This window comes from Alosa sapidissima, chromosome 10 (assembly GCF_018492685.1).
Source record: "Alosa sapidissima isolate fAloSap1 chromosome 10, fAloSap1.pri, whole genome shotgun sequence".
Classification (NCBI taxonomy): Eukaryota; Metazoa; Chordata; class Actinopteri; order Clupeiformes; family Clupeidae; genus Alosa; species Alosa sapidissima.
The window spans coordinates 13132342-13155464 of record NC_055966.1 but is presented as its reverse complement, the minus strand read 5'-3'; the positions used below and the strand labels follow the sequence as shown (position 1 = coordinate 13155464).

The following is a 23123-nucleotide window of genomic DNA, read 5'->3' as shown; positions in this document are numbered from 1 at the left end:
CCCTCAAATTGTGTAAAATAGCCCCTTTACCAACTTTTCCTCAAATTTGCCAACAGGACTTTTTCTGAACATTTGTTAGCCATCTACTCTCCCTCTACAACATCCTGCCGTGTTGAGGGGGTGGCTCAATGCACACTCATAGCAATGTGAAGCTGACTAAAGGCCTGCATAACAACCCATTAATGACCCACCCAACCCACCACTACTTACCATATTTCCCCTCTGGGGGGCGCTACAGGTCCATTAGCACAAAAACTCGTTCAGTGACCTTTCCCTGGTTACACTTGTGTTGAGCAGCACACACTTTCAGGTGTGTGTCCGTGTACAAGGAAACTAAACTGACATCCACTATGTCCCTAATGTGTGTGTGTGTGTGTGTGAGCAATAAGGAGAGGAAGCTAACATTCTCTATGTACGTCCCTAATATGACTATCAGTGTGGAGTCAAAAAGAAATGGAGACTTCATCACTTTATTAATGAGTTTAATTATTTATAACAACAAACAAAACACAGACCCCCCCCCCCCCCCCCCCCTCTCTCTCTCTCCCCCTCCCTTTCCCTCCCCCTATGAGGGAAGTGTGTCCTGGACTGTGGGGATGTCCAAAGGCCCAACACATCCGTGGCTGTACATGGCAACACACACACACACACACACACACACACAACCCCAATCCAGCTATCTTACACTCAGACACACATTTAGGCGTATACATACATATGTACGCAAGGTCACGCACACACATGCACACTCATGAAACAGTAATTCAGATATCAGGTAATGGGAACACATTTTACTCGTATCCCCCCCCCCCCCAACACACACCTGGCAGAGATGACACTGGGAACAGATGTCAATCCCTTTGACTTGATAACAGCATAACAGATACTACAGTACAATAATGTGCCTGTGAGTCTTAACCAAGCACAGGTTCTCACACACACTCACACACACACACACACACACGCACACACACACACGCACGCACGCACACACACACACGCACGCACGCACGCACACACACGCACGCGCACGCACACGCACACGCGCACACACACACACACACACACACACACACACAGAGAGCTAAGACTAGCTCAGCCATGGCATGTACCGAAGAATAGTCCCGACCTTGATCACAGAACAGAACGTCGCAATTACGGAATATTACCCCAGCCCAGCCCAGCCCAGCCCCCCCCCCCGCGCAGTTTTAATAAAATAAAAATCGTAATGAACAGAACAGCAAAACAATAAATAAAAGCAGAGAGAGAGCGAGAGAGAGAGAGAGAGAGAGAGAGAGAGAGACCCTAACCCAAAGAGATAATAAAATCAAATTACAAGAACAGCAATATAATAACAATAATAACAAAAATAATAACAAAATAAAAGGTACTTGATATTTACAGATTAGCAGTGTGTGTGTGTGTGTGTGTGTGTGGGGGGGGGGGGGGTTGAACCGTATGTGTGTGTGTGCGCGTGTAAGTGTGTGTGTGAGACTGTCTCTTGTGAGATGATGAGCGGAGGAAAACCAACAAACACACACACACACACACACACACACACACACACACAGAGAGACAGACAGACAGTGCAACACTAAAGTGCATCCTCTTTAAAGAAACCCAGCACCCCAAAATGATGTCAGGTTAAACTGAAAAACGGTGTAAAATAAACCAACTGTGTGACCGTGTGTGTGTGTGGGAGAAGGTGTGTGCATGTGTGTGCTAGGAGCTCGGAGTAAAAAGCCAGAGATGCATCTGATGTCATCCAAACTTTCCCCTGTGTGTCTGTGCATGTGTGTGTGTTCTCAGGCATTCTTTCCTAAGATTAACCAGATGTATTAAAATCTCAGATTGACAGGTCTGAAGACCTCTGCTTAAAACCTCTCCTCATGCTGGAGTGAATGTGTGTGAGTGTGCGTCAATCCCAGATTCTAAAACATACTTGTCTGTTAAAAAGCGACTTAGTCCATCTAGCGCCTCTCTAAAATGGCCAGTAAAAACATGATGTCTGTCCATGGGGGGGCGACCGCTTGAGTCTCTCAGGCCCTCATCCTGCCGGCCTGTTCCCATGACAGCGCCTGACCAGCAGGGGGGGGGACTACAGCAGCGTAGTGCTGCTCAGAACAGCTTCCAAATTTGGACACACACACACACACACGGCTCTCTCCACTCACACACCTTCCTGACAGCTCTGATCATCTTCTTCACATCTGGTCGGGGGCAGAGGTTAGTATAGCCATGATAATGATGGTGATATCAGTTATGCATGAGTGCACACAGGATTCAACCCTCTGCGCAAACATGGTTGTGTGTGTGTGTGTGTGTGTGTGTGTGTGTGTGTAGCCAGGGGTTTGGCAATGATGAAGACGATGAAGAAACCTAGGAGCATTTACCAGATCTACATGAGTGCACAGATGTGTGTGTTTATGTGTGTGTGTGTGGACAGGGGTTTGCAACAGGGGGCAGTGAGGTGTTGGGGGACTCCGCCGCAGTGCTGAGGGCCCCTTAGGTGCTGTTACTCAGGGGGCCGGACACCGAGCTGGACTGGGGCTGGCTGTCTGACACACCGCCCTCTGGTGGCCCGGAGGGGAACAGCAGCAAAGAGGAGATGGGAGAGAGAGACACACACACAGAGTGAGACAGAGATACAGCAGTACGTTTTTAACGTTCAGAAATACTGAGGTATGAATCAGATAAAGGTGTCTTTGGTGTCTATAACAGGCCATAAGTACAGGATTTGGACTCCATAACGGAAACAGCATGGCAAGCAACATGGGTCAGGGCTCAAGGCTAATTTGCCTAGGTAGCACTGGTGCGCCTAACTTTTTTTATTTAGGTGCACCAGCTCAAAATTTAGTTGCACCCAAATTTTTCATTGCGCCACCTTTAATGCCTTGCCGTGATTTTTGTCCGGTTTTATGGGATTTTATAATGATGTGAGTTGAAAAGGACGGCCAAACGACACGTGTGGGATTAACGCAACACCAATACACAGAATAATGCCTTTCAATCTTGATTACGTTTTCTGTAATTATGTTAAATTAGAATAGATTCTCTCCTCCCAGCTCTCCACTATTTAAAGCAAACCATAACAAAACAGTGCTCCACCACATCTGTGGATTAACCAACACAGTCAACTCAATGTAAGTAAGATAAATAAGGATTTTAATTGTTCTCGGCATTGCCAGCATTGTGTATAATATGATTGTCACTAGGAGGAGACTTGTTGATAACTAACGTTAGCATAGTGAGCTAACCGCTGCAAACGTGCTAGCATTGTCACATCAGAAAAGCATGAGGCTGTGCACACTAGTGTAACATTTATTCACTATAAATGAATAAAGTTGAAGTGGCTCTGCAATGTCGGCTATGTTTCCATTTATTTGCAGTACCATGTTGCTTACATGACATGGCCCAGTCTCCTTGTAGCATGCATGCAAGTCTATCTAGCACAGCTAATATCATGCAAGTCTATCTAGCACAGCTGAAATCAGGTCTGTAAAGCCAACTCTGGAGTTTGATGGGCATAGCAACAATAACTAAGGGGGCGTGGCTTTTGCGATCAATCAATTAATAAACATTATATATAACTATAATAATGTATAGTGTTTTATGATCTGCATATTTACTATACTTCATATTGATTTTTAAACTATTACACTTGTCTTTAATGTCATTACAGTGGTGGTGTGTAGGTCTAATTGAGTGCCTGTCACTTTAAGACGAATGTGAAAGTAATTAGCTTTCATTGTCATGGTTTTAGCCTAGAGGAAAATAATCCAAGGATATATGGATACAATTCATTATGTTTTCTATTCTATCTGTTTTCAAAAAACTAACAAGTCAAAGAAAAACTTTCTGGGATCATAGAAGAGATAAGAGTCTTGCAATGTTCATTTCTATGATTTTGGTAGGCACATGAATGATAGACGCGTGAGCTAACGGGATAGTCACCTAGAAGGAACTCTCTCAAGATGTAAAAGTTAGTTTAGCTTATTTCGGAAATGTCATTAAACCCAACAGTAGGCTTAAATGAACTACATTCCATAGCCTAGGTAGGTTAGCAAAACAAACTTGAGAGGTGCAAGTCAGCAAATCAACTTAACACTAGCCCACTATTATTTGTTGCTGTGCAGCCATAGCATCACTTAAACTAGCAGCCATATCTCTACTTATGACAGCTGCAGGTTGAAAGCTGCGCGTGTGTGTGTGAGGAGAAACGACACATAGGCTATGGGAAGCACCGACTATAAATCTTAAAAGCACCAATACTAATAAAATGAGGTATTGTGATGTTTCTAATTTAAGGGTATTGCGATAGTTTTGTAGTATTGGTGCACCGTGCAACACTAGTCAAATGACAACAAAAGCTTAGCTTGTGGAGAGACAGCAGTTGCGAGGAAAGCGGAGGAAAGTCTAGGCGTTCGTCCATTCCATAACGGAAACATGGTAAATAACATGGGTAAACAACATGGTAAATAACATGGGGTTCTGTGTGAATTGGGACTCTTATTCATGCCCAAACATTGGTGTAAATAAAAGTTTTCTTATTTCTGTCCAACCCCTGTACTCCCTCACAGCATAGAGTGTGTGTGTGTTAAAAGGAGTGTGGTTTGTACAGAGTGCGTGTGTGTGCGTGCGTGCGTGCTTGTTAAAATGAGTGGATCCATATAGAGTGTGTGTCTCCATACATGTTTATTTATATATATGTGTGTGTGTGTGTGTCTTACCAGGTGTAGTCTGTGTACGAGCATGAGGAGGAATGAGGGTGGAGTTTAGCTGGGGCTGGATTGACAGCTCTGTGAAATACACACATATTTCAGGAGAATTAAAATACACACACACATAAACATGAACAAACACATGGACACACACACACACACACACACACACGCACGCTCGCACACACACATATACACATGCACACACGCATGCACACACCAGCAGCTGCTGCCATGGATACAGCCATGAACTACCCCACCTTATTAAACAAGGGTGTGAAGGGATAGATAAACAATGTTTCAGCACACCGTGTGTGTGTGTGTGTGTGTCCATGTGTCTGTGTGTCCATGTGTTTATTTGTGTGTGTGTAGGGCCACAGGTGGATAGATAAAGAATGTTTCAGCACACCGTGTGTGTGTGTATCCATGTGTTTATGTGTGTGTGTGTAGGGCCACAGGTGGATAGATAAAGAATGTTTCAGCACACCGTGTGTGTGTGTGTGTGTGTGTGTGTGTGTGTGTTTATGTGTGTGTGTGTGTGTGTAGGGCCACAGGTGGATAGATAAAGAATGTTTCAGCACACCGTGTGTGTGTGACCTTCGCATACATAATGCTGCGTTCCATCTCTCCTCCCAAGGTGGGTTCCGAGTCGTTTTCCTGAGTCACTAACAGGAAGTTGCAAATGGAATCCTGCCAGGTATATGTAGTAACCGTTTTAGAAAAGCAATAACCCTGAATTTAGAACCGCTAAGGGGGGGTTTTAGGCACTCCGCTAGCACACACACACACACACACACACACACACACACACATACACTCCGCTAGCGCGTCATGCCTAACCACGCACCCTTTAACTGTTCCAAAATCAGTGTAACCGACTCGAGTGGCTAACTGCTTAATTATATTACTGTAAACCATACCACTTTCTTAACTGTATGCTACTGTCTACACTGCACTATATGTCTTATACTGTTTATACTGCACCACCACTCAAATCAGTTACAGCCTCCTAAAATGCCAGCGTCCTAATCAATAACATAAATTCACCGGTTTCAAAAAAAAAAACAGCGTCATTTAGACGGCCCCTCAGCACAGCGTAAACGTGTGTGTGTGTGTGTGTGTGTGTGTGTGTGTGTGTGTGTGTGTGTGTGGACTAACCCACGGGGCTGAAGTTGAAGAGCTGTGGCAGGTCTCGGCCGCTGGGCAGGCGTGTGTTGGGAAGGCGGAGCTCATTGAAGAAGGCGTGGCTACAGGCCTCCAGGGGCGACAGACGCGACACAGGCGTGTACTCCAGCAGACGGCTGCACAGAGCGATCGCTTCCGGAGGTGTGCGTGGTTTAAACACCTGAGACAGAGAGAAAGGTCAGAGGTTAGTTTAGTGTGTGTGTGTGTGTGTGTGTGTGGTGGGGGTGAGAGCTGTCGTGCTGAAATATTAATCTTATTTGTTTGGTCTATTTCTTGCTTAGATTTTGTAAAAAGTATTGAGAAATAGACACAGTAAATTCCATTGACCTAGTTATTGTAACCAGAAAATAAGTCTGAGGTTACGTTACAGACATAATCCCGTCATTGTAACCAAAATATGTCTGAGTTTAGTCAGTGAACTAGCATGTTGCTAACTCCCCACAGTAGGCTGCTTTAAACACCAGTTATCAACTCACAGGACGAGTTGACCAATCACAGTCCTTGCAGTCTGCGTCGCTGACGCAAGGTTACACATTTTTGGAGGTGCACGTCGAGCTACAGTGGACGGCTAGGAGGGGGGTGCACGGAGGGGGTTCGCGGTGAGGCAGTGGGGTCTGGGGGGGGTACGGCGTTGATTCGACGCAGGAGCATAAATCAGCCTTTAGGAGTAGAGGAGTGTGTGTGTGTCTGTATACAAAATCTAAGCAAATGAAATGTAAGGTGTGTGTGTGTGACCTACCTTGGTCCAGGGGTGGGCTTTGATCTGGGGGAACTTGAACTCTGTGTAGTTGGGGTTCATCTCTCGGATCTGCTCTCTGGTGGGGGTCCCAAGCACCTGGAACACACATTACATTTTACAGTTTTCCATTTAGCAGACCAAAATTCACATTTATCCATTTAGCAGACCAAGAGCGGAATTATACAGTGCATGGCAAAGGCTGAATTACAGATGAAATGTTTGTAATTAAACATTGTTTGAAATGTTGTAAAGTCAGTCAACACACTCACATTATTATTATAATCTGTGTTTGTCGAACATGAGCTGATTTTCTTATCAATACCCAAGGCTTACTTTTTGTAATATCAAAGGTTGTATCAGCGATTGCAGGCTCAAAAAAGGCGGAGTAAAAAAAGGGAGTAGCGAGCTAGCTCTGTTTTGTTTGAACGTCAACAGAAGTTACGTTACCCCCGCCATCGCTGATACAACCTTTAAGGTCATCCGTTTACTGACAGTAATGTAGTTTGCTTCTGTTTGACCTGTAATGACTACTCAGTTAACAGTAAGGGGGTATTCACACCAAGAAAGTCCTTTTGTTCACTTTCTTTGGTCCGGACCAAATACAATGTTTATTTTTTTGGTTTGGTGCGGTACATTTTCACATTACACTTTTTGCAACAGGCCAAGAATATGTTAACAAAATCACATGGTGTGCAAAGACCGTACAATCATTGGTCTGGGGCGGGGTAAAGAGGGAATCCCAAAGTGAAGGTAAACAATCTTGCAGATCTTGCATGCTGCACTCGTTGTCCTGTTATTGATTTGGTTTATAGAGCTACAAACGTTTGCAGAACATTTTGAGCAGCAAGAGCGTTCAATAGAACATCAGATTTACCACGATGCTTATACGATGCTTATAATTCAACGACGCAACGACGAAGATGTGCTGCAAGAAAGCTACGAATGAGAGCTCTAATGTGCGCCTACCATGGCATGCTAATGTGCGCCTACCATGGCATGCTAATGTGCGACCTAGCATGGCATGCTAATGTGCGCCTACCATGGCCTGCTAACAGCAGATTAGTGTTAATTTCGTCAGACGAGACGAGAGGAATTATGTTAGTCAACGACCTTTTTCTCCATGACTAAGAGGAGACGATGACGAGACTGCACTAATGTCCTGAAACACTGACTAATACCATCTTAAGATGCATTATTGTTGACCAAAAAAGACGAAACTAAAATGTTTTGCATGAAATAAAAACTAAGATAAAATATCTCTATATTTTCGTCTACAAAATAAGAAGACAGAATATCTAGCTGTTACGTTTTCAAAATATTCCGAATGAGTTCATGCGCAGCAGCTTTCCTGTAGGCTAGTCTACGTGCTGTTGCTGCAACCCTGTGGCTGCAACATGAAACTACATGGAACAAGAACACTGGAGATTTCTGCCAGAGTTAGCAAGCTAACTACCTAAGCTTTATGCCACAACGCTACATACCCATAAGTTGAAGCTTCTCTCAAACATATATGAATTAACATCCCCCAGAATGTCCATACGAAAATGTTCAGCAAGTAATGCCAACTATTTAACTAGTTTCACTGATGATGCAAAGTTTGCTAGCAAGTAAGCTAATATGGAAAGTTTGCTAGCAAGTTAGCTAAGACGTAAAGTTTGGGGAATGTGTTTCGTTTGGGCGCATATTACCATCTAGCATGGCGGAGTAAAACATTAAAATTTGGGTCTACGAAGATCATGACAGTGGTCCAGTCAAATCTTTTACTGTCTATGGTCAAATTCCAGCCGAGCTATAACTAGCTCGACTTACCTGGTCATGTAAACATACTGACTGACAAAAAATCAGAATGAGTAATTATAACAGACAAACTAGCCCTGTGGACACACAATATTGTTGGAAAATTGAGATGTGTGAAACACTATTTGACTGAAATGGTAATCAGAAATAATTTGGTAAAAAAAAAAAAAAAAAAATGTTTTGACTAAAACTTGACAAAGATAGCTTTAGTTTCCTTTTAACTAAAACTAGACTAAAATGACAAGACTTTTAGTGGACTAAAACTTGACTAACAAAAATGATATTTGAATGACTAAATATGACAAAGACTAAAAAGGACATTTCGTCACAAGACTAAGACTAAATTAAAAATAGGTAACAAAATGAACACTACAGCAGATGTTTTGCAGGAAAGAACAAAACATTAGTGCTAATGGGAACGGGAGCCTGTTACGTCCAAAAAGACCTCTTCAGCTGGGTCTCAGTTCGCTTGCACCCGGGTTCGATTGCTTGTATTCACACCTGCCCAAAAGGTCCGAACCAAGGTTATAGTTTGTTTCAAACAAACTAAACAAGGCAGTTGTGAATACCCCCTAACGAAGTTACAGCAATAAGCGGGCTACCTATAATGGTTATCTCCAAGCCGTGAAGCTGGGTTTATACCAGACTTGTACACTGTCTCTTAAACACCAAAATAGAACCAAAATTGATCATTTAGCCTACATCAATACAGTGTACATGTAACATTCTAGATTTTATTTGACCATCATGACAATCCAACAACAACAAAAAAAACATAAGTGGAGTTACACACTAAGGTTATGAAAACGGCCATCCTATCAGGTATATATGGGCGCTTTTTAGGACTGCGGAAACGGTCATCCTATCAGGTATATATGGACACTGGTCAGTAAAGTCACTACAAGTGCTTGCGGGTCCAGACATCCCCCTGGTTTGTCTCAGGTAAAGTCCGGATATGTATCTATTCCTCAATTATTTGTGCCGTAATCAATTTGATAGTATTTCCCATCAAGGTTTTGTGTGAAAGGGATTAAAGGCCTGGCCCATATAGACACTTGTTGCTACTGAAGCAAATAACTACCCATGCGTTTTACAGGCATGTACGTGTGTGTGTGTGTATGCTCATGTGTCCCACCTTGATGATCTCCACCAGCTGGTCGACGCCGCTGTCCCCTGGGAAGATGGGCTGCCCGAGCAGAAGCTCCGCCAGCACGCAGCCCGCAGACCAGACGTCGATGTTGGCCGTGTAGTCCGTGGCACCGAAGATGAGCTCAGGTGCTCGGTAGTACCGAGAGCAGATGTACGACACATTGGGCTCACCACGCACCAGCTGCTTGGCACTGCACACACACACACACACACACACACACACCAGGTCAGTGGGGAGGGGGGCTCGTCCACACCCAGAACTCTAAAGACACTAACAATACTGGCTGTCAGGGTTTCTGTGGTTGTCAAATGTCAAATCGTTCCTCAAGTTGTTGTTGTATGCAGTGTCAATCAACGTTGAAATTCATGCCGAAGTCGTAGAGTTTGAGCATGGTGGTGTCGGGGTCTCTCTCTCTCACACACACACACACACACACACTGACCTGCTGAAGTGGCAGAGTTTGAGCACGGCGGTGTCGGGGTCTCCCTCACACACACTCACACACACACACACACACACACACTGACCTGCCGAAGTCACAGAGTTTGAGCACGGCGGTGTCAGGGTCCACGAGGAGGTTCTGGGGTTTGATGTCGCGGTGGCACACGCCCTGGGAGTGAATGTACGCTAGACTGCGGAACAACTGGTACATATATACCTGCAGGAGACGGAGAGAGAACAACTGGTAAATATACACCTGCAGGAGATGAAGAGAGAACAACTGGTACATATACACCTGCAGGAGACAGAGAGAGACAGATGGAGGGAAAGAGAGCGAGAGATGGAAGTATAGAGGGAGAGAGAGAGAGATGGGGGATAGAGAGAGAGAGAGAGCGAGAGATGGGGGATAGAGAGAGAGAGAGATGGAGGAAAGAGTGAGATGGAGGGAGAGAGGGAGACAGAGATGGAGGAAAGAGAAAGATGGAGGGATAAACAAAGAGAGAGAGAAAGAGGAGGGAGATGAGGAGATACAGAGTGAGAGAGGTGGGGAGCGAGAGAGAGACAGATTTTGATTCAACCAGTCCCCATTCCCTTTACGACCTCCACAGGGTCAACTGAACCCGTCCCCAGCATCTTATTCCTTCTCGTATTTCAAAGGCCAGTTTTGCTGAACCCAATATGAAGTTGGTGAAACATATCTCCCTTCTCCTCATCTCCTATTTCGTACTGACAGTATTGACCTCGAGAAACGGAGATCTATGTTAAAAAATTGCCGAAATTCTCCTTTTAAAACAGATCTTTGTGGAAAGGAGGTATCCTGCTGAAACTCAGACCCTCCGGGCTCAACAGAAAGAAACTGCCGATCATATCCCAAAGAATTTGCATTCCTTACAATCAGTGTTGTGTGTAATGCGTTACAGTAACATAACTACTTTTTCGGGTAAAAAGTAGTGTAACGCTAGCCTGGGTGCCAGCCGAACTTAGTCCCGCCCACAACATTTGAAGCTGGGAAGTTCGGTCTGGCATTGCTCCATTGTGCAGCAACTATGCTCGCCCCAGAGCTGGCGGACCAATCAAATCGGGCTTTACGATGATGGACAGGTGAGCAACAGCGCCTTTGTTTGCAACAAAAATGCTGTGGCTAGAAGGAGACAGATGACTTCTAAGACCCCATATGGAAAATGCATATTATTTCAATGAGGTTTTATCACTGAAAACGATTATTTCTGAAAACTAGCTAGTTGGCTAGTTCAAACTTTTGCCAACTTAAAAGAAGCTTAACTCGTGTCATGCTGTTCGCCAATAGCAACATCCATCTTCTTTGTTTTCAAGTAGCAGGGAATTCAAGCCAAACCGTTGGAACTCTGCCATCAATCATTATGGCATTAAGCCCGCCTAACGTCTCTATACACGATTTGATTGGCCTGATAGAAGTTTAATTTTTCCAGCACACAAGCCAACGGAGAGTTGCTAGACTAGCCCTGGCAGCAAATGTAATTTGCTAGGGTGCGTCTAGATTTCTAGGTTACTTTAGTGGTGGTGTTGAAGCCTATAATAGCCCAATGTTTTATTGTCAAGTGCTCTGTTTGTGGCATTTTTATAATAAAGAGCACAAAAGAAATACCTGTTATGTTCTCCATAGTAGAACTTTATGTAGGCCTACACATTTTGGAACAGATATTTGGTTCTGCCCAAAGTCAAGCAACATAAAAGTAACGTAAAAGTAACGAGTAACGTAACACGTTACTCGTTACTTTCACGTTACTAACATAGAGGGTAACTAAGTAAAGTAACGGGTTACTTTTTTGAGAAGTAACGAGTAACAAGCAAACACTACTTTTTAAAAGTAACTTCCCCAACACTGCTGCACTGAGAGAGAAAAAGAGAGAAGAGATTGAAAGCAGAGGGGGGGGGGGGGGGGGGGAGAGAGAGAGAGAGAGAGAGAGAGAGAGAGAGAGAGAGAGAGAGAGAGAGAGAGAGATCTGTACCTTGACGTAGATGATGGGGATGGTGGTCTTGGCCTTGTTGAAGTGCCGGGCCACACGATAGACTGTCTCCGGCACAAAGTCCAGAACCAGGTTCAGATACACTTCGTCCTTCTGCAGAGGGAACAGAGCATGCTCAGTTCACACTCTCCCTTGCCACAGCACTGCTCTACTATCCATCAACCCCACATTATCACCACATTAGTACAGCCCATCAACCCCACATTATCACCACATTAGTACAGCCCATCAACCCCACATTATCACTACATTAGTACAGCCCCACATTATCACTACATTAGTACAGCCCCACATTAGTACAGCCCATCAACCCCACAATATCACCACATTAGTACAGCCCATCAACCCCACAATATCACCACATTATCACCACATTAGTACAGCCCATCAACCCCACAATATCACCACATTAGTATAGCCCATCAACCCCACAATATCACCACATTAGTACAGCCCATCAACCCCACATTAGTACAGTTCATCAACCCCACATTATCACTACATTATCACCACATAACACTATATCAAAAGGAGAGAAATAAATAAAGTGAAAAAGCGAGAGGGAGGAAGAGACTCGGGCACCTTCTCTCCACTGGAGTAGAAGAAGTAGCGTAGCCTGACAATGTTACAGTGATCCAGCTTCCGCATGATCTGCAGCTCACGGTTCTAGAAGAGGGACAGAGAGGGAGGGAGTGAGGGAGAGGGAGAGAGGGAAGGATAGAGAGAGAGGGAGAAAGAGAGAGGAAGAGATGTAGAGAGAGGGAGAGAGAGAGGGAGGGAGAGAGAAAGAGGGAGAGATGGAGAGAGAGAGGGAAGGAGAGAGAGAGGGACAGATGGAGAGAGGGAGAGAGAGAGGGGGAGAGGGAGAGAGAGAGAGAGAGAGGGGGAGAGGGGGAGAGAGGGAGAGAGAGGGGGGGAGAGAGGGAGGGAGGGAGAGAGGGAAGAAGAGAGAGAGCGGGAGGGAGGGAGAGAGGGAAGGAGAAAGAGAGAGAGGGAGGGAGAGATGGAGAGAGAGGGAAGGAGGGAGAGATGGAGAGAGGGAGAGCGAGGGAGAGAAAGAGAAACAGGGACATAGAACAATACTTTTGTCAGTTACAGTTTTTACCGGCCAAAGTAAACAAACTAAACAATGCTTTTCATAACTATTTTTAAACTAAACAATGCTTTTCATAACTATTTTTAAAGTAGTCAATTATACAGCTTTTCAGAACGCTGCAGATTGAAGTTCGCAAGTTCCGCTGCAAGTTCCATTCAAATGAACGAGTCAAATAATTGTGTAGCCTATAATCAAGTTGAAGCGAAGCGAACGGATTACATATCCTCCGGGTTGGACACAGCTGTGCGCCTTCATCATTGCCATTGGACTATTCAGCCGGTTAACTAGATGCAACCAACTGGACTAAATTAACATGAGTTTTCTTTTTAAAATGTCTTATTAATTATTTATTTTATTATTTGTTTGTTTGTTGTCCATATGTTTCACATGTTGTGTTTCATGTGTCACGGGTATGCTGGCGAAAAACTTTTTAAAGATCCCCATAGACTTAACATTGTCGATTATGACATCATAATACGGCCATTAAGTAATTAGAATCCTATGGCAGGTGTTCAGGCCACCTGCAGCCTCAGGCTTTAAGCATACAATCTGGGTCAATTAAGACTACACATCCTATTCAACTGTTTTCTCTGCCCAAAACTGTTTCAAAATAAAAGTCCTCACTACAATAATCCACTGTTAAACAATGTCACCCATTAAACTACTGAACTTTTTACATTCAACTTTTAAACGGTCTACTTTTAAACTATCATTAAACTATCTATCTATTAAACTAGCTGTCTATCAACAACTTTTAAACTATATACATTCAACTTTTAAACAGTCTACTTTTAAACTATTATTAAACTATCTATTAAACTAGCTGTCTATCAACAACTTTTAACTGGTCATCAACTATGTCAACACTTGTCATCAACTATGACTCCTACCCACTGTAGCTAGTTAACATGGTTAGCATGTTAGCATTTTTAGCAAAACTGCTAAAAATGATTAGCTAGGTTAGCTAAGTCACATAGTTAGCATGTTAACATTTTTACATGCTAGTTAGCATAGTTAATAACATAACAACTAAAAATGATTAGCTAGGTTAGCTAAGTCACATGGTTAGCATAGTTAACATGTTAGCATGCTAGTTAGTATAGTTAGCATCACTACTAAAAATGATTAGCTAGGTTAGCTAAGTCACATGGTTAACATAGTTAGCATTGCTAACATAGTTAGCATGTTTAGCAAAACTGCTAAAAAACGTTAGTTAAGTAACATGGTTAGCATGTTAACATTGCTAGCACTGCTATAAAACATTAGCTAAGTAACATGGTTAGCATAGTTAAAAATCTTAGCATAACTGCTAGCAAACATTAGAGCCATTCCAACTTTCAGTTATCGTCAAATATCTACCTATACACAGCCATTAAACTATTTGAATATCAACATTCATTAAACTGCTAAAAAACGTTAGCTAAGTAGCATGGTTAGCATGTTAGCACTGCTATAAAACATTAGCTAAGTAACATGGTTAGCATAGTTAAAAATCTTAGCATAACTGCTAGCAAACATTAGAGCCATTCCAACTTTCAGTTACCGTCAAATATCTAACTATACACAGCCATTAAACTATTTGAATATCAATATTCATTAAACTTCCAGTCTTTCAACAACTTTTAAACTATTTACCTTCAACTTTTAAAGGGTCTACTTTTAAACTATTATTAAACTATCTATTAAACTAGCTGTCTATCAACAACTTTTAAACTATCTACTGTCTATCAACAACTTTTAAACTATCTACATTCAGCTTTTAAACAGTCTACTTTTAAACTATCAACTTTTATTAAGCTATGCAACCACCATGTCTATCCTAGCATCACCGTAGTAACCATCTCTGTATTATCTGTTTTAACTATACATGATATTTTACATCACAACTTTCATGCACTGGTAATTCCTTGGAATTGCATTTCTAGTTATTATTATTATTACGATATTTATTATTAGGATATTTGCTATAATGACTGTTGCAAAAATATAATGACAGTGGCAATGGGTTTTCTCATATCATTTCATATCATTCTGTGAGTAGTTTGTTTGCCATCATTAAAGTGAAAGTAAGCAAGTTATAGGCTAAGTTTCTAGGCAACATCCGAAACTTTCAATAATATTGGCAATCTAGTTGTTTTCTCAGCAGATGCATGAAAGGGTAACCAAAAACCTGTAAGACTTGTGAAGTTTCCTTTTCTCGTTTTGGCAAGTACCTGTTAGGGCTGCACAATATTGAATTTTAGCCGATATCCAATATGCCGATATTCTGGCCGATGCCGATATACACCTCTAATTTTTATTAATTGAAAATTCTCTCCTCTAGCCTACTACAATTAACCTGTTATTATGATAGTGTAGGCTACTTGCTGTCGATACAGGACATTAAAAACTTTACTTTGATTCAACACTGTATCATTTTAGAAATAGACATTCACTCATAAAAAATATTTAAATTATTTCAAATATGGCACATTTATTAAGTAGCCTAATATTTTCACATAAACATGTAAATGTCATACTTGAACAGTAGCCTACAAGACAGTCCCCAAGAACTGTGTTGTTGACAATATGACACATTGTTCTCAAATGAACAGAAATGCAGCTGTAACCCTGTAAACTTGAAATGTCAGTCTGTAGAGTAAAATGAATAAGACCTACAACACGTAGGTTAGTAACTTTACAGCTAGCCTTCCTTCTGGACTTTATGAAACTCACGCTAGCTTTCTAACGTTAGCTAACGTTACACACTTTAGAAACTCATAGCCAACATTGTAAATAAGAGCTTAGCAATGCGTCGTCACGGTTTTAGCTGGTGCCGTTTTTTCTGGCTTAGTGCTCTGTAGAGTTCAGGATGATGGCTCTTAAGTGTAATTAAATTGGTAACGTTAACGTTTTACCCCTCCTCACATCAGTTTCCGGAATTTGGAAATACTGCCACAAAGCCAACATGTTGAAGTATGTTGTTGGCACTCATAGTAACATAAACATTTGCTTTGTGTGTGCATAATTAACAGGTCACCTTATCGGCCAGGCACATCGGAAGAAATGTCCATATCTGCCGATGCCGATAATTAAGTTATGAATTTTTATATAATTTTATACAAAAAAAAAATATATTCTATAGCCTAATAAAATGTATTGTCCACGGGTCATTACTTGATAATAAATCCTGACTATGTCAACATTGGGTGAACAGAACACCGATGCGAAGCGGAGTTGATATGGCAAGCTAGTTTAACATGACAGACTGAAGTAGCTTATTCTCGCAGTTGATAAGCAGCTGTTTTCCACATGCCAAAGTGGCGCAGTACCTGCCATAATTCAGCCGCCAATACAAACATGTACTCGCCATGGGCGCTTGGCGGGTGCTAATTTCGAGCCCTGACTGAGAGCTCAAGGGGCTGTATCTGTGAGGATCGCAGCTGCTGGGGTTGCTGGGGTTGGAGGGGTGTGTGTTGCAGTCATGTCTTCTTCAACTGTGATGTTTTTATCATGATCTCGCATATCGCTCAGCCCTAGTGTGCGTGTGTTGATTCCGTATATGTGTGTGTATGCGTGCGTGCATGTGCATGCATCTGAGTGCTAACCTTAAAGCGCTTCTGTGTGTATGTGTGCGTGCGTGTATGATTGTGTGCGTGCATGTATGTATGCATGTATCTAAGTGCTAACCCTAAAGCACTTCTGTGTGTGTGTGTGTGTGTGTGTGCGCATCTGAGCACTAACCTTAAAGCACTTCTGTGTGTGTGTGTGTGTGTGTGTGTGTGTCCATCTGAGCACTAACCTTAAAGCGCTTGTCCTGCAGCACCTTCTTGATGGCCACCATCTCCTGAGACTGAACAAGGCGTGCCTGGTACACAACGCCAAACGAGCCGTTGCCGATCACCTTGATGTCTGTGTAGCTCACTTCCTGTGGTCGGTCAGGGCCTTGGCCTGGGGTTGCCACTACTGTGGTCACCTTACTGCTGTCTCCTACACACACACACACACACACGTTAATGCTGCTGACCTCCAGATTCTTACCATTTCCTCAGCATCTGGAAATCCAGAGTTCTCGCGAAAGCACAGTTGAATTGTCTCTGCGAGACACTCTGGCAATGAGTAATAATGCACGTTACTTTTACCCCTTCAAGCAGCAGACAACAGAGAGCAAAGTGAGTAAAATAAGAGCAGAGGCTAACTCCACCACCACCACCATCCTCTAACCACCATCCACCAACCTCCACACAACACTAACATCCAACATCCACCAACATCCACAATAAGAGCAGAGGCTAACCCCACCACCATCCTCCAACATCCACTATCCTCTAACCACCATCCACCAACCTCCACACAACACTAACATCCAACATCCACCAACATCCACAATAAGAGCAGAGGCTAACTCCACCACCATCCTCCAACATCCACACAACACTAACATCCAACATCCACCAGCATCCACAATAAGAGCAGAGGCTAACCCCACCACCATCCTCCAACATCCACACAACACTAACATCCAACATCCACCATCCACACAACACTAACATCCAACATCCACCATCCTCCAACATCCACACAACACTAACATCCACCATCCAACACTAGGGGTGGGCGATATATATCGTCTGCGATAATATCGCGATTGCTGTTTTAACGATGTGCAAATTGACATTATCGAGTATTTAAATTACTTAGGGGGAAAACACTCGAAATCACGCATTGAACCCCCATACATTCACTAAGCCAGGAGGTGAATGCGAGAGAAGCTCCTGGCTGCATCAGAGCAAGTCACGTGATTGTTAATGGTCCACGTTGTCACAGGCAGCCTAATGTTTATTTTGTGCGGCTACGTTCAAGTGGCATTGATGAGTTCAAGTCACGGTATTATATGTAAACATTAGGCTAGCCTTTGAGTATTTTAATAGTCAGTTGTAAACAAAGAAATCTTCTTATGTTACCTTTTTGTAAATGGGCTGAAGTTCGCTCTAAATATAAACTTTTATCGATTATGCTAACCGTTAGCATCTCTATGGGATTTCTCATATACATTAGCCATAAGCTAATGCATTAGTTTCTATTCTGTAAGGTCTGCTTAGTTTTACAGTGAAACCAGAGAATGTCTAATAAGGACATAGACGGGCTCTGGTGAAACCTAAGTAAAGGTTTGAAAGGAACTTCAGCTTCAGACTTTCTCTTGGGAAACTGTCAGGCCTATCTATTCTCTGTAATGTAGCTGGCTAGACCATGTCATTGCCACACATACAAGTGGGGGCAGAATTGGAAATGTGTCAGAGTGACAATGCATTGGTTTGGTTAAAAAGTCATAGGTTAGGTTATTGGTTATTATTGTAATAATGCTATTCATAAATAATGAGCTGTAAAGTAACTGACTTTTAAAGGATATCGACTAATTGTCGTTATCGTCAAAATCACAAAAAATATCGAGATATTATTTTTTGTCCATATCGCCCACCCCTATCCACCACCACCACCACCACCACCACCACCCTCCGACATCCACCATCCACACAACGGAGGAGGCTAACTCCACCACCACCACCAGGGCTCTACACTAACATTTTTTTCCAGGAGCACTTGTGCGCCCAAGTTAAAAAATGTAGGAGCACAGACAAAAATTTGGGCGCACAGTCAGTTCTGTACTTAGCTTACCGGTACACATAATCTAACATTACACTCCAGCTAACAGTTAAACATGCCAGTGCACCAATTGCGAATATTAAGAATGACTGACAACATTTAGGCTACAGGAAACAGGATTTTAAAGATTAGTGCCTACTTTATTTTCAGTCTGTTCTAATTTCCTACATTTTGTTGATGTAAAGTAATATAATACATTGCCATATTTGCATTTAGCCTATCAAGTATCCTGCCAAATGTAGGCTAATTTATTTATTTGTGAATCCATCTGTAGCTAATCCAAATATGCCCATGGTGACCTATCTGACTGCATACTGCCTAATACTACTACTAAAACAGCCCATTTTCTCTTCCACAAAACCCAACATAGGCTATCAAGGATGTATATTTTTTTATCCTTTTATTTTTTATTTGAAATATCTGCATTGATGGGGCAGTAGGCAAACGTTAGGCCTACTTTCGTTTTGCACTTCAGCTTGTATTCGGTGTAAACAAACAAGCATGCGTGGAAGCCTGGAGTTGTCACTAACGTTCTACCTTTGAATAAAATGGGAGTATTACGGGAGGCTACTTTTGTGCCTGTTCGCTACAGCTATATTTTGCATATTGCAGCCAATACGTCAACTGGGCTAAAAGGCATGTTAGGTTACCTTTCCTTCTCTCACTGCATTCTCAGAATCTCATCCTGTCCCTCCTATATCCGATGAATTCGGTGGATAGAAGCACTAATTTCTTCAATCTTTGCATCTTGGCTGGCTAGTCTAACTTTCTGCTTTTTCAGTGCGCTCTTGGATTTGATAGAAGCGACTAGCGAGTCACAACGCAAAACTGCTAACGTTGATGGGAGGTGTAGTTTTTATGCTGCATTCGCAACATGATTCTATGGTTTGCACCAGTAATGTTTCTCTCAATGTTGCAGTGTATTTTGTAGACAAACACTGACATGGTTAGAAGTCATTCGCACCAGTGCGCCTAAATATTTTTTTGCACTCGCACGCCATAATTTTTAAGAACACACACACCTAAACCCATGTCCAATGCAAGAACACGAAAACACACACACACACACACACACACACACACCTAACCCATGTCCAATGCAAGAACACACACACACCTAAACACATGTCCAATGCAAGAACACAAAAACACACACACACACACACACACACACACACACACACCTAACCCATGTCCAATGCAAACACACACACACACACCTAAACACATGTCCAATGCAAGAACACACACGTAACTTACACACCTAAACACATGTCCAATGCAAGAACACACACACACACACACACACCTAAACAGATGTCCAATGCAAGAACACACACATACACACCTAAACACATGTCCAATGTAAGAACACGAAAACACACGCACACACACACCAAACCCATGTCCAATGCAAGAACACACACACACACACCTAAACAGATGTCCAATGCAAGAACACACACGTACACACCTAACCCATGTCCAATGCAAACACACACACACGTACACACACCTAAACACATGTCCAATGCAAGAACACACACCCACCAAAACACATGTCCAATGCAGGAACACACACACGCACCTAAACACCTAACAGATGGTGGAGGTAATGCACTCCGTTTGCAAATTGCCAAAAAGCTCACCGAAAAAGAAGAAGGGTTCGCTGGCCTGTTCTTCTTCTTCAGTGAGTTTTTTTGGCAGTTTGCAAACTGAGTGCATTATCACCATCTGCTGGACTGAGGTGTAATGTTAAGTGTACCCTGTAGCCTTGTTCTGGCTGCCGGGTGAATAAGGCGAATAGGCTATTTGGTAACCTACTTGTGGCTAACTAAATCAATGTTGTGAGTTAATCTGCCTTGCTGGTTTATTCCATGTCCCCCCTTGTAAGGAAGACCATCAAATGGCAATACTAGCATGGTCTAGCAGCCACTTAACCCAGCTAGTGAATCAAAAACAGTCTAGCCTAGCCACTGGTCTAGCAGCCACTTAACACCGCTAGTAAATCAAAAACAGTCCAGCCACTTTGATGGATGCTCCTATCCCAACCCATCTAGCTCTGATGGATCCTCCAATCCCAACCCATCCTAACCCATAGATATTAGAAAGCTAGATACCGCATTGGGCTCCAGAACGTACGTAAATAGCGACGCCATCTTGGTGGGGGCAGCAATCACTGGAGGCCAATAGAGGAACATGTGACTCTGACTGGAAATCAGACAGGTGTCTGATTGCCTGCAAATGTTGCCCATAGACAATAAAGGTGCTGCACACAGACATCCAATGCAAGAACACATGAACGCACAGGATGCCAGACGGAGCACCTGGGCGCAGATATGCGGTCTGATGCAGACACAGGGCACCAGACCGGGCACTTGGACGCAGATATGTGGTCTGATGGTTAATTTCACTGGTACTTGTGACTATGTGACAATAAAGGCCTAGTACTACTACTACTTATGAAGACACAGGGCACTTGGGCGCAGATATGCGGTCTGATGCAGACACAGGGCACCACACAGGGCACTTGGGCGCTAACCAGCGCTGAGCCCTTGGTCAGAACACACACCACATATTTCAAGGACAAATGGCTGAAAAGTGGTGCAATTTCCAGATGTAAAGCATATTTAATTGCTGCCAATACAGTTACATGTAACGAACGGTTAAACACTGGCTGAAGGTGGGCATGACGAGCAGTGTCTGTGGTCAGCCCCAAGCTGCAGTGGCAGTTATACAGTCATAACTCAGTTTTGAGGTAGAAGCTAGACACTGGGGCCACACATCAAACCAGTTTGTGAAATTGCAGAAAGATTACGCTACTGGTTCCGACAGCAATGCTGATGTGCTAACTGTATTTGCCGTACACACGTTGTGAAGGTCAGTTTACATATGGACATCACATAGATAACGTTACGAGATTCTAAACAACTTGACAGAAGCAAAAGTGGCTGAGCCAACTAGATTGCCTAGCCGCACAGCTAATATTAGTTTTTGGATGGTCTGTTCGCTGGCGAGCTACAGATACCACTGTGCTGTTTACCAGCTAAGGATTCTACAAAGGTTCTTCATATAAACTGAAAACAAACACGGAATTACAGTAGTTCGGTAGTACAGTAGTACTGTTAAGATTGACGCGATTCGTCTCATAGCTTGGGGCGAAGGCACCGCACTGAGCTTTGTTCTGAGCTTTGAGCTGACACGACGACTCGCCTGTTAGCCAAGTTGTGCTACCATTACCGTTACTGTTCCGTATGTTGTCGGCTATGTTACACTGTTACCCTATTTTTTCCTAATGACAATTGGATCCCGATTTCACACGCTTGGTTTTCTAGCGCTTCATCTCTACAGGGCACAGATGTGTGCTCTCTAATGGATGCTAGCTTTCCACTTTGTTTCTCTCACACAACCAAAACCCTTGATCCTGTTGTCCCATTTACAAAAACATGTAGCTAGTTAGCAGTAGCAGCACAGCTACACGTACGTGGTTAGCAAAGCAAGTACAGCTTGTTAAAATACCTGGCAGTGGCGAATGAAATAACAAAAGCATAAACTGTCCTTTTAAAGGTTGCAGGTTAACATTTATCCCGGTTCCCCTCCTACTGACATAATGAAATAGACTCACTGCTAAGCCGCAAGTTCCCAAAGGCAGATGAACTCCCCCCTGCGGCCTGCGAAGCCCCGGACTTTCCTGAGGTGCTCCCGCCGGCCACGGCTGATCCGGCGGCTGCTGCGGCAGCTCCGGGAGCCCCCGGTGGCTCAGCAAACGAGCTGGTCCTGGGCCGCCCGCTGCCGCTCATATCTATGTGCGAGTATGTCGGGGCAGGGGGGAAGTGTGTCGTTATATTTGGCCAAAAAGGGATTCTCACAGTTTACACTAAAATCCAATAACTGTTAAAAGCCTCCCTGCACCGAGTAGCTAGTAGCTAAGGATGGATGTCTCCTCCCTTTCTTCTGTCCGTCTGATCTGTTGGACCTGACGCACACCGCCGTTGCCCACTACACTGGATTGTGGGTAGTGAAGTTCTCAAAATTATGTTATCCTTTACATTTGCTTTTTGCAAGGTGTGGACATGTTCTAGTCACGGGGGAAAAACTCGTTAACGTTAAAATATATAAATGCACAATACTGTTTCAAATAGGATGTTATGATGCATTGGTGACCAAGAAGGGCTCATTCCTACACAACCAAGAGATTATAGAGCGCTCTGGTGTATAATCTTTGAAATAAATCAATCGATCATAATAAACTATCTGTGGGGATTGCCTATGCGCATAGTTTCTCTGATTAATTTAAATTACAATTAAGGGTTTGGTTCCATTATTAACTTCATGATTAAGTTGT

The 23123-nt window shown here is 43.1% G+C and overlaps 1 protein-coding gene across 1 annotated transcript; it reads right to left on the bottom strand.

Annotated features, from left to right (window-relative positions):
- Positions 1–1418: 1418 nt before the first annotated feature.
- On the bottom strand, positions 1419–22843 carry gsk3ab (glycogen synthase kinase 3 alpha b). Its single transcript, XM_042107294.1, has 10 exons — positions 22404–22843; positions 16917–17104; positions 12622–12705; positions 12022–12132; positions 10120–10250; positions 9578–9782; positions 6646–6741; positions 5880–6066; positions 4731–4799; positions 1419–2573 (listed from the first exon to the last, which is right to left on the bottom strand). The coding sequence occupies exons 1-10, from the start codon at positions 22576–22578 to the stop codon at positions 2506–2508; spliced, it is 1314 nt and encodes a 437-aa protein (XP_041963228.1). The 5' UTR covers positions 22579–22843; the 3' UTR covers positions 1419–2505.
- Positions 22844–23123: the final 280 nt, after the last annotated feature.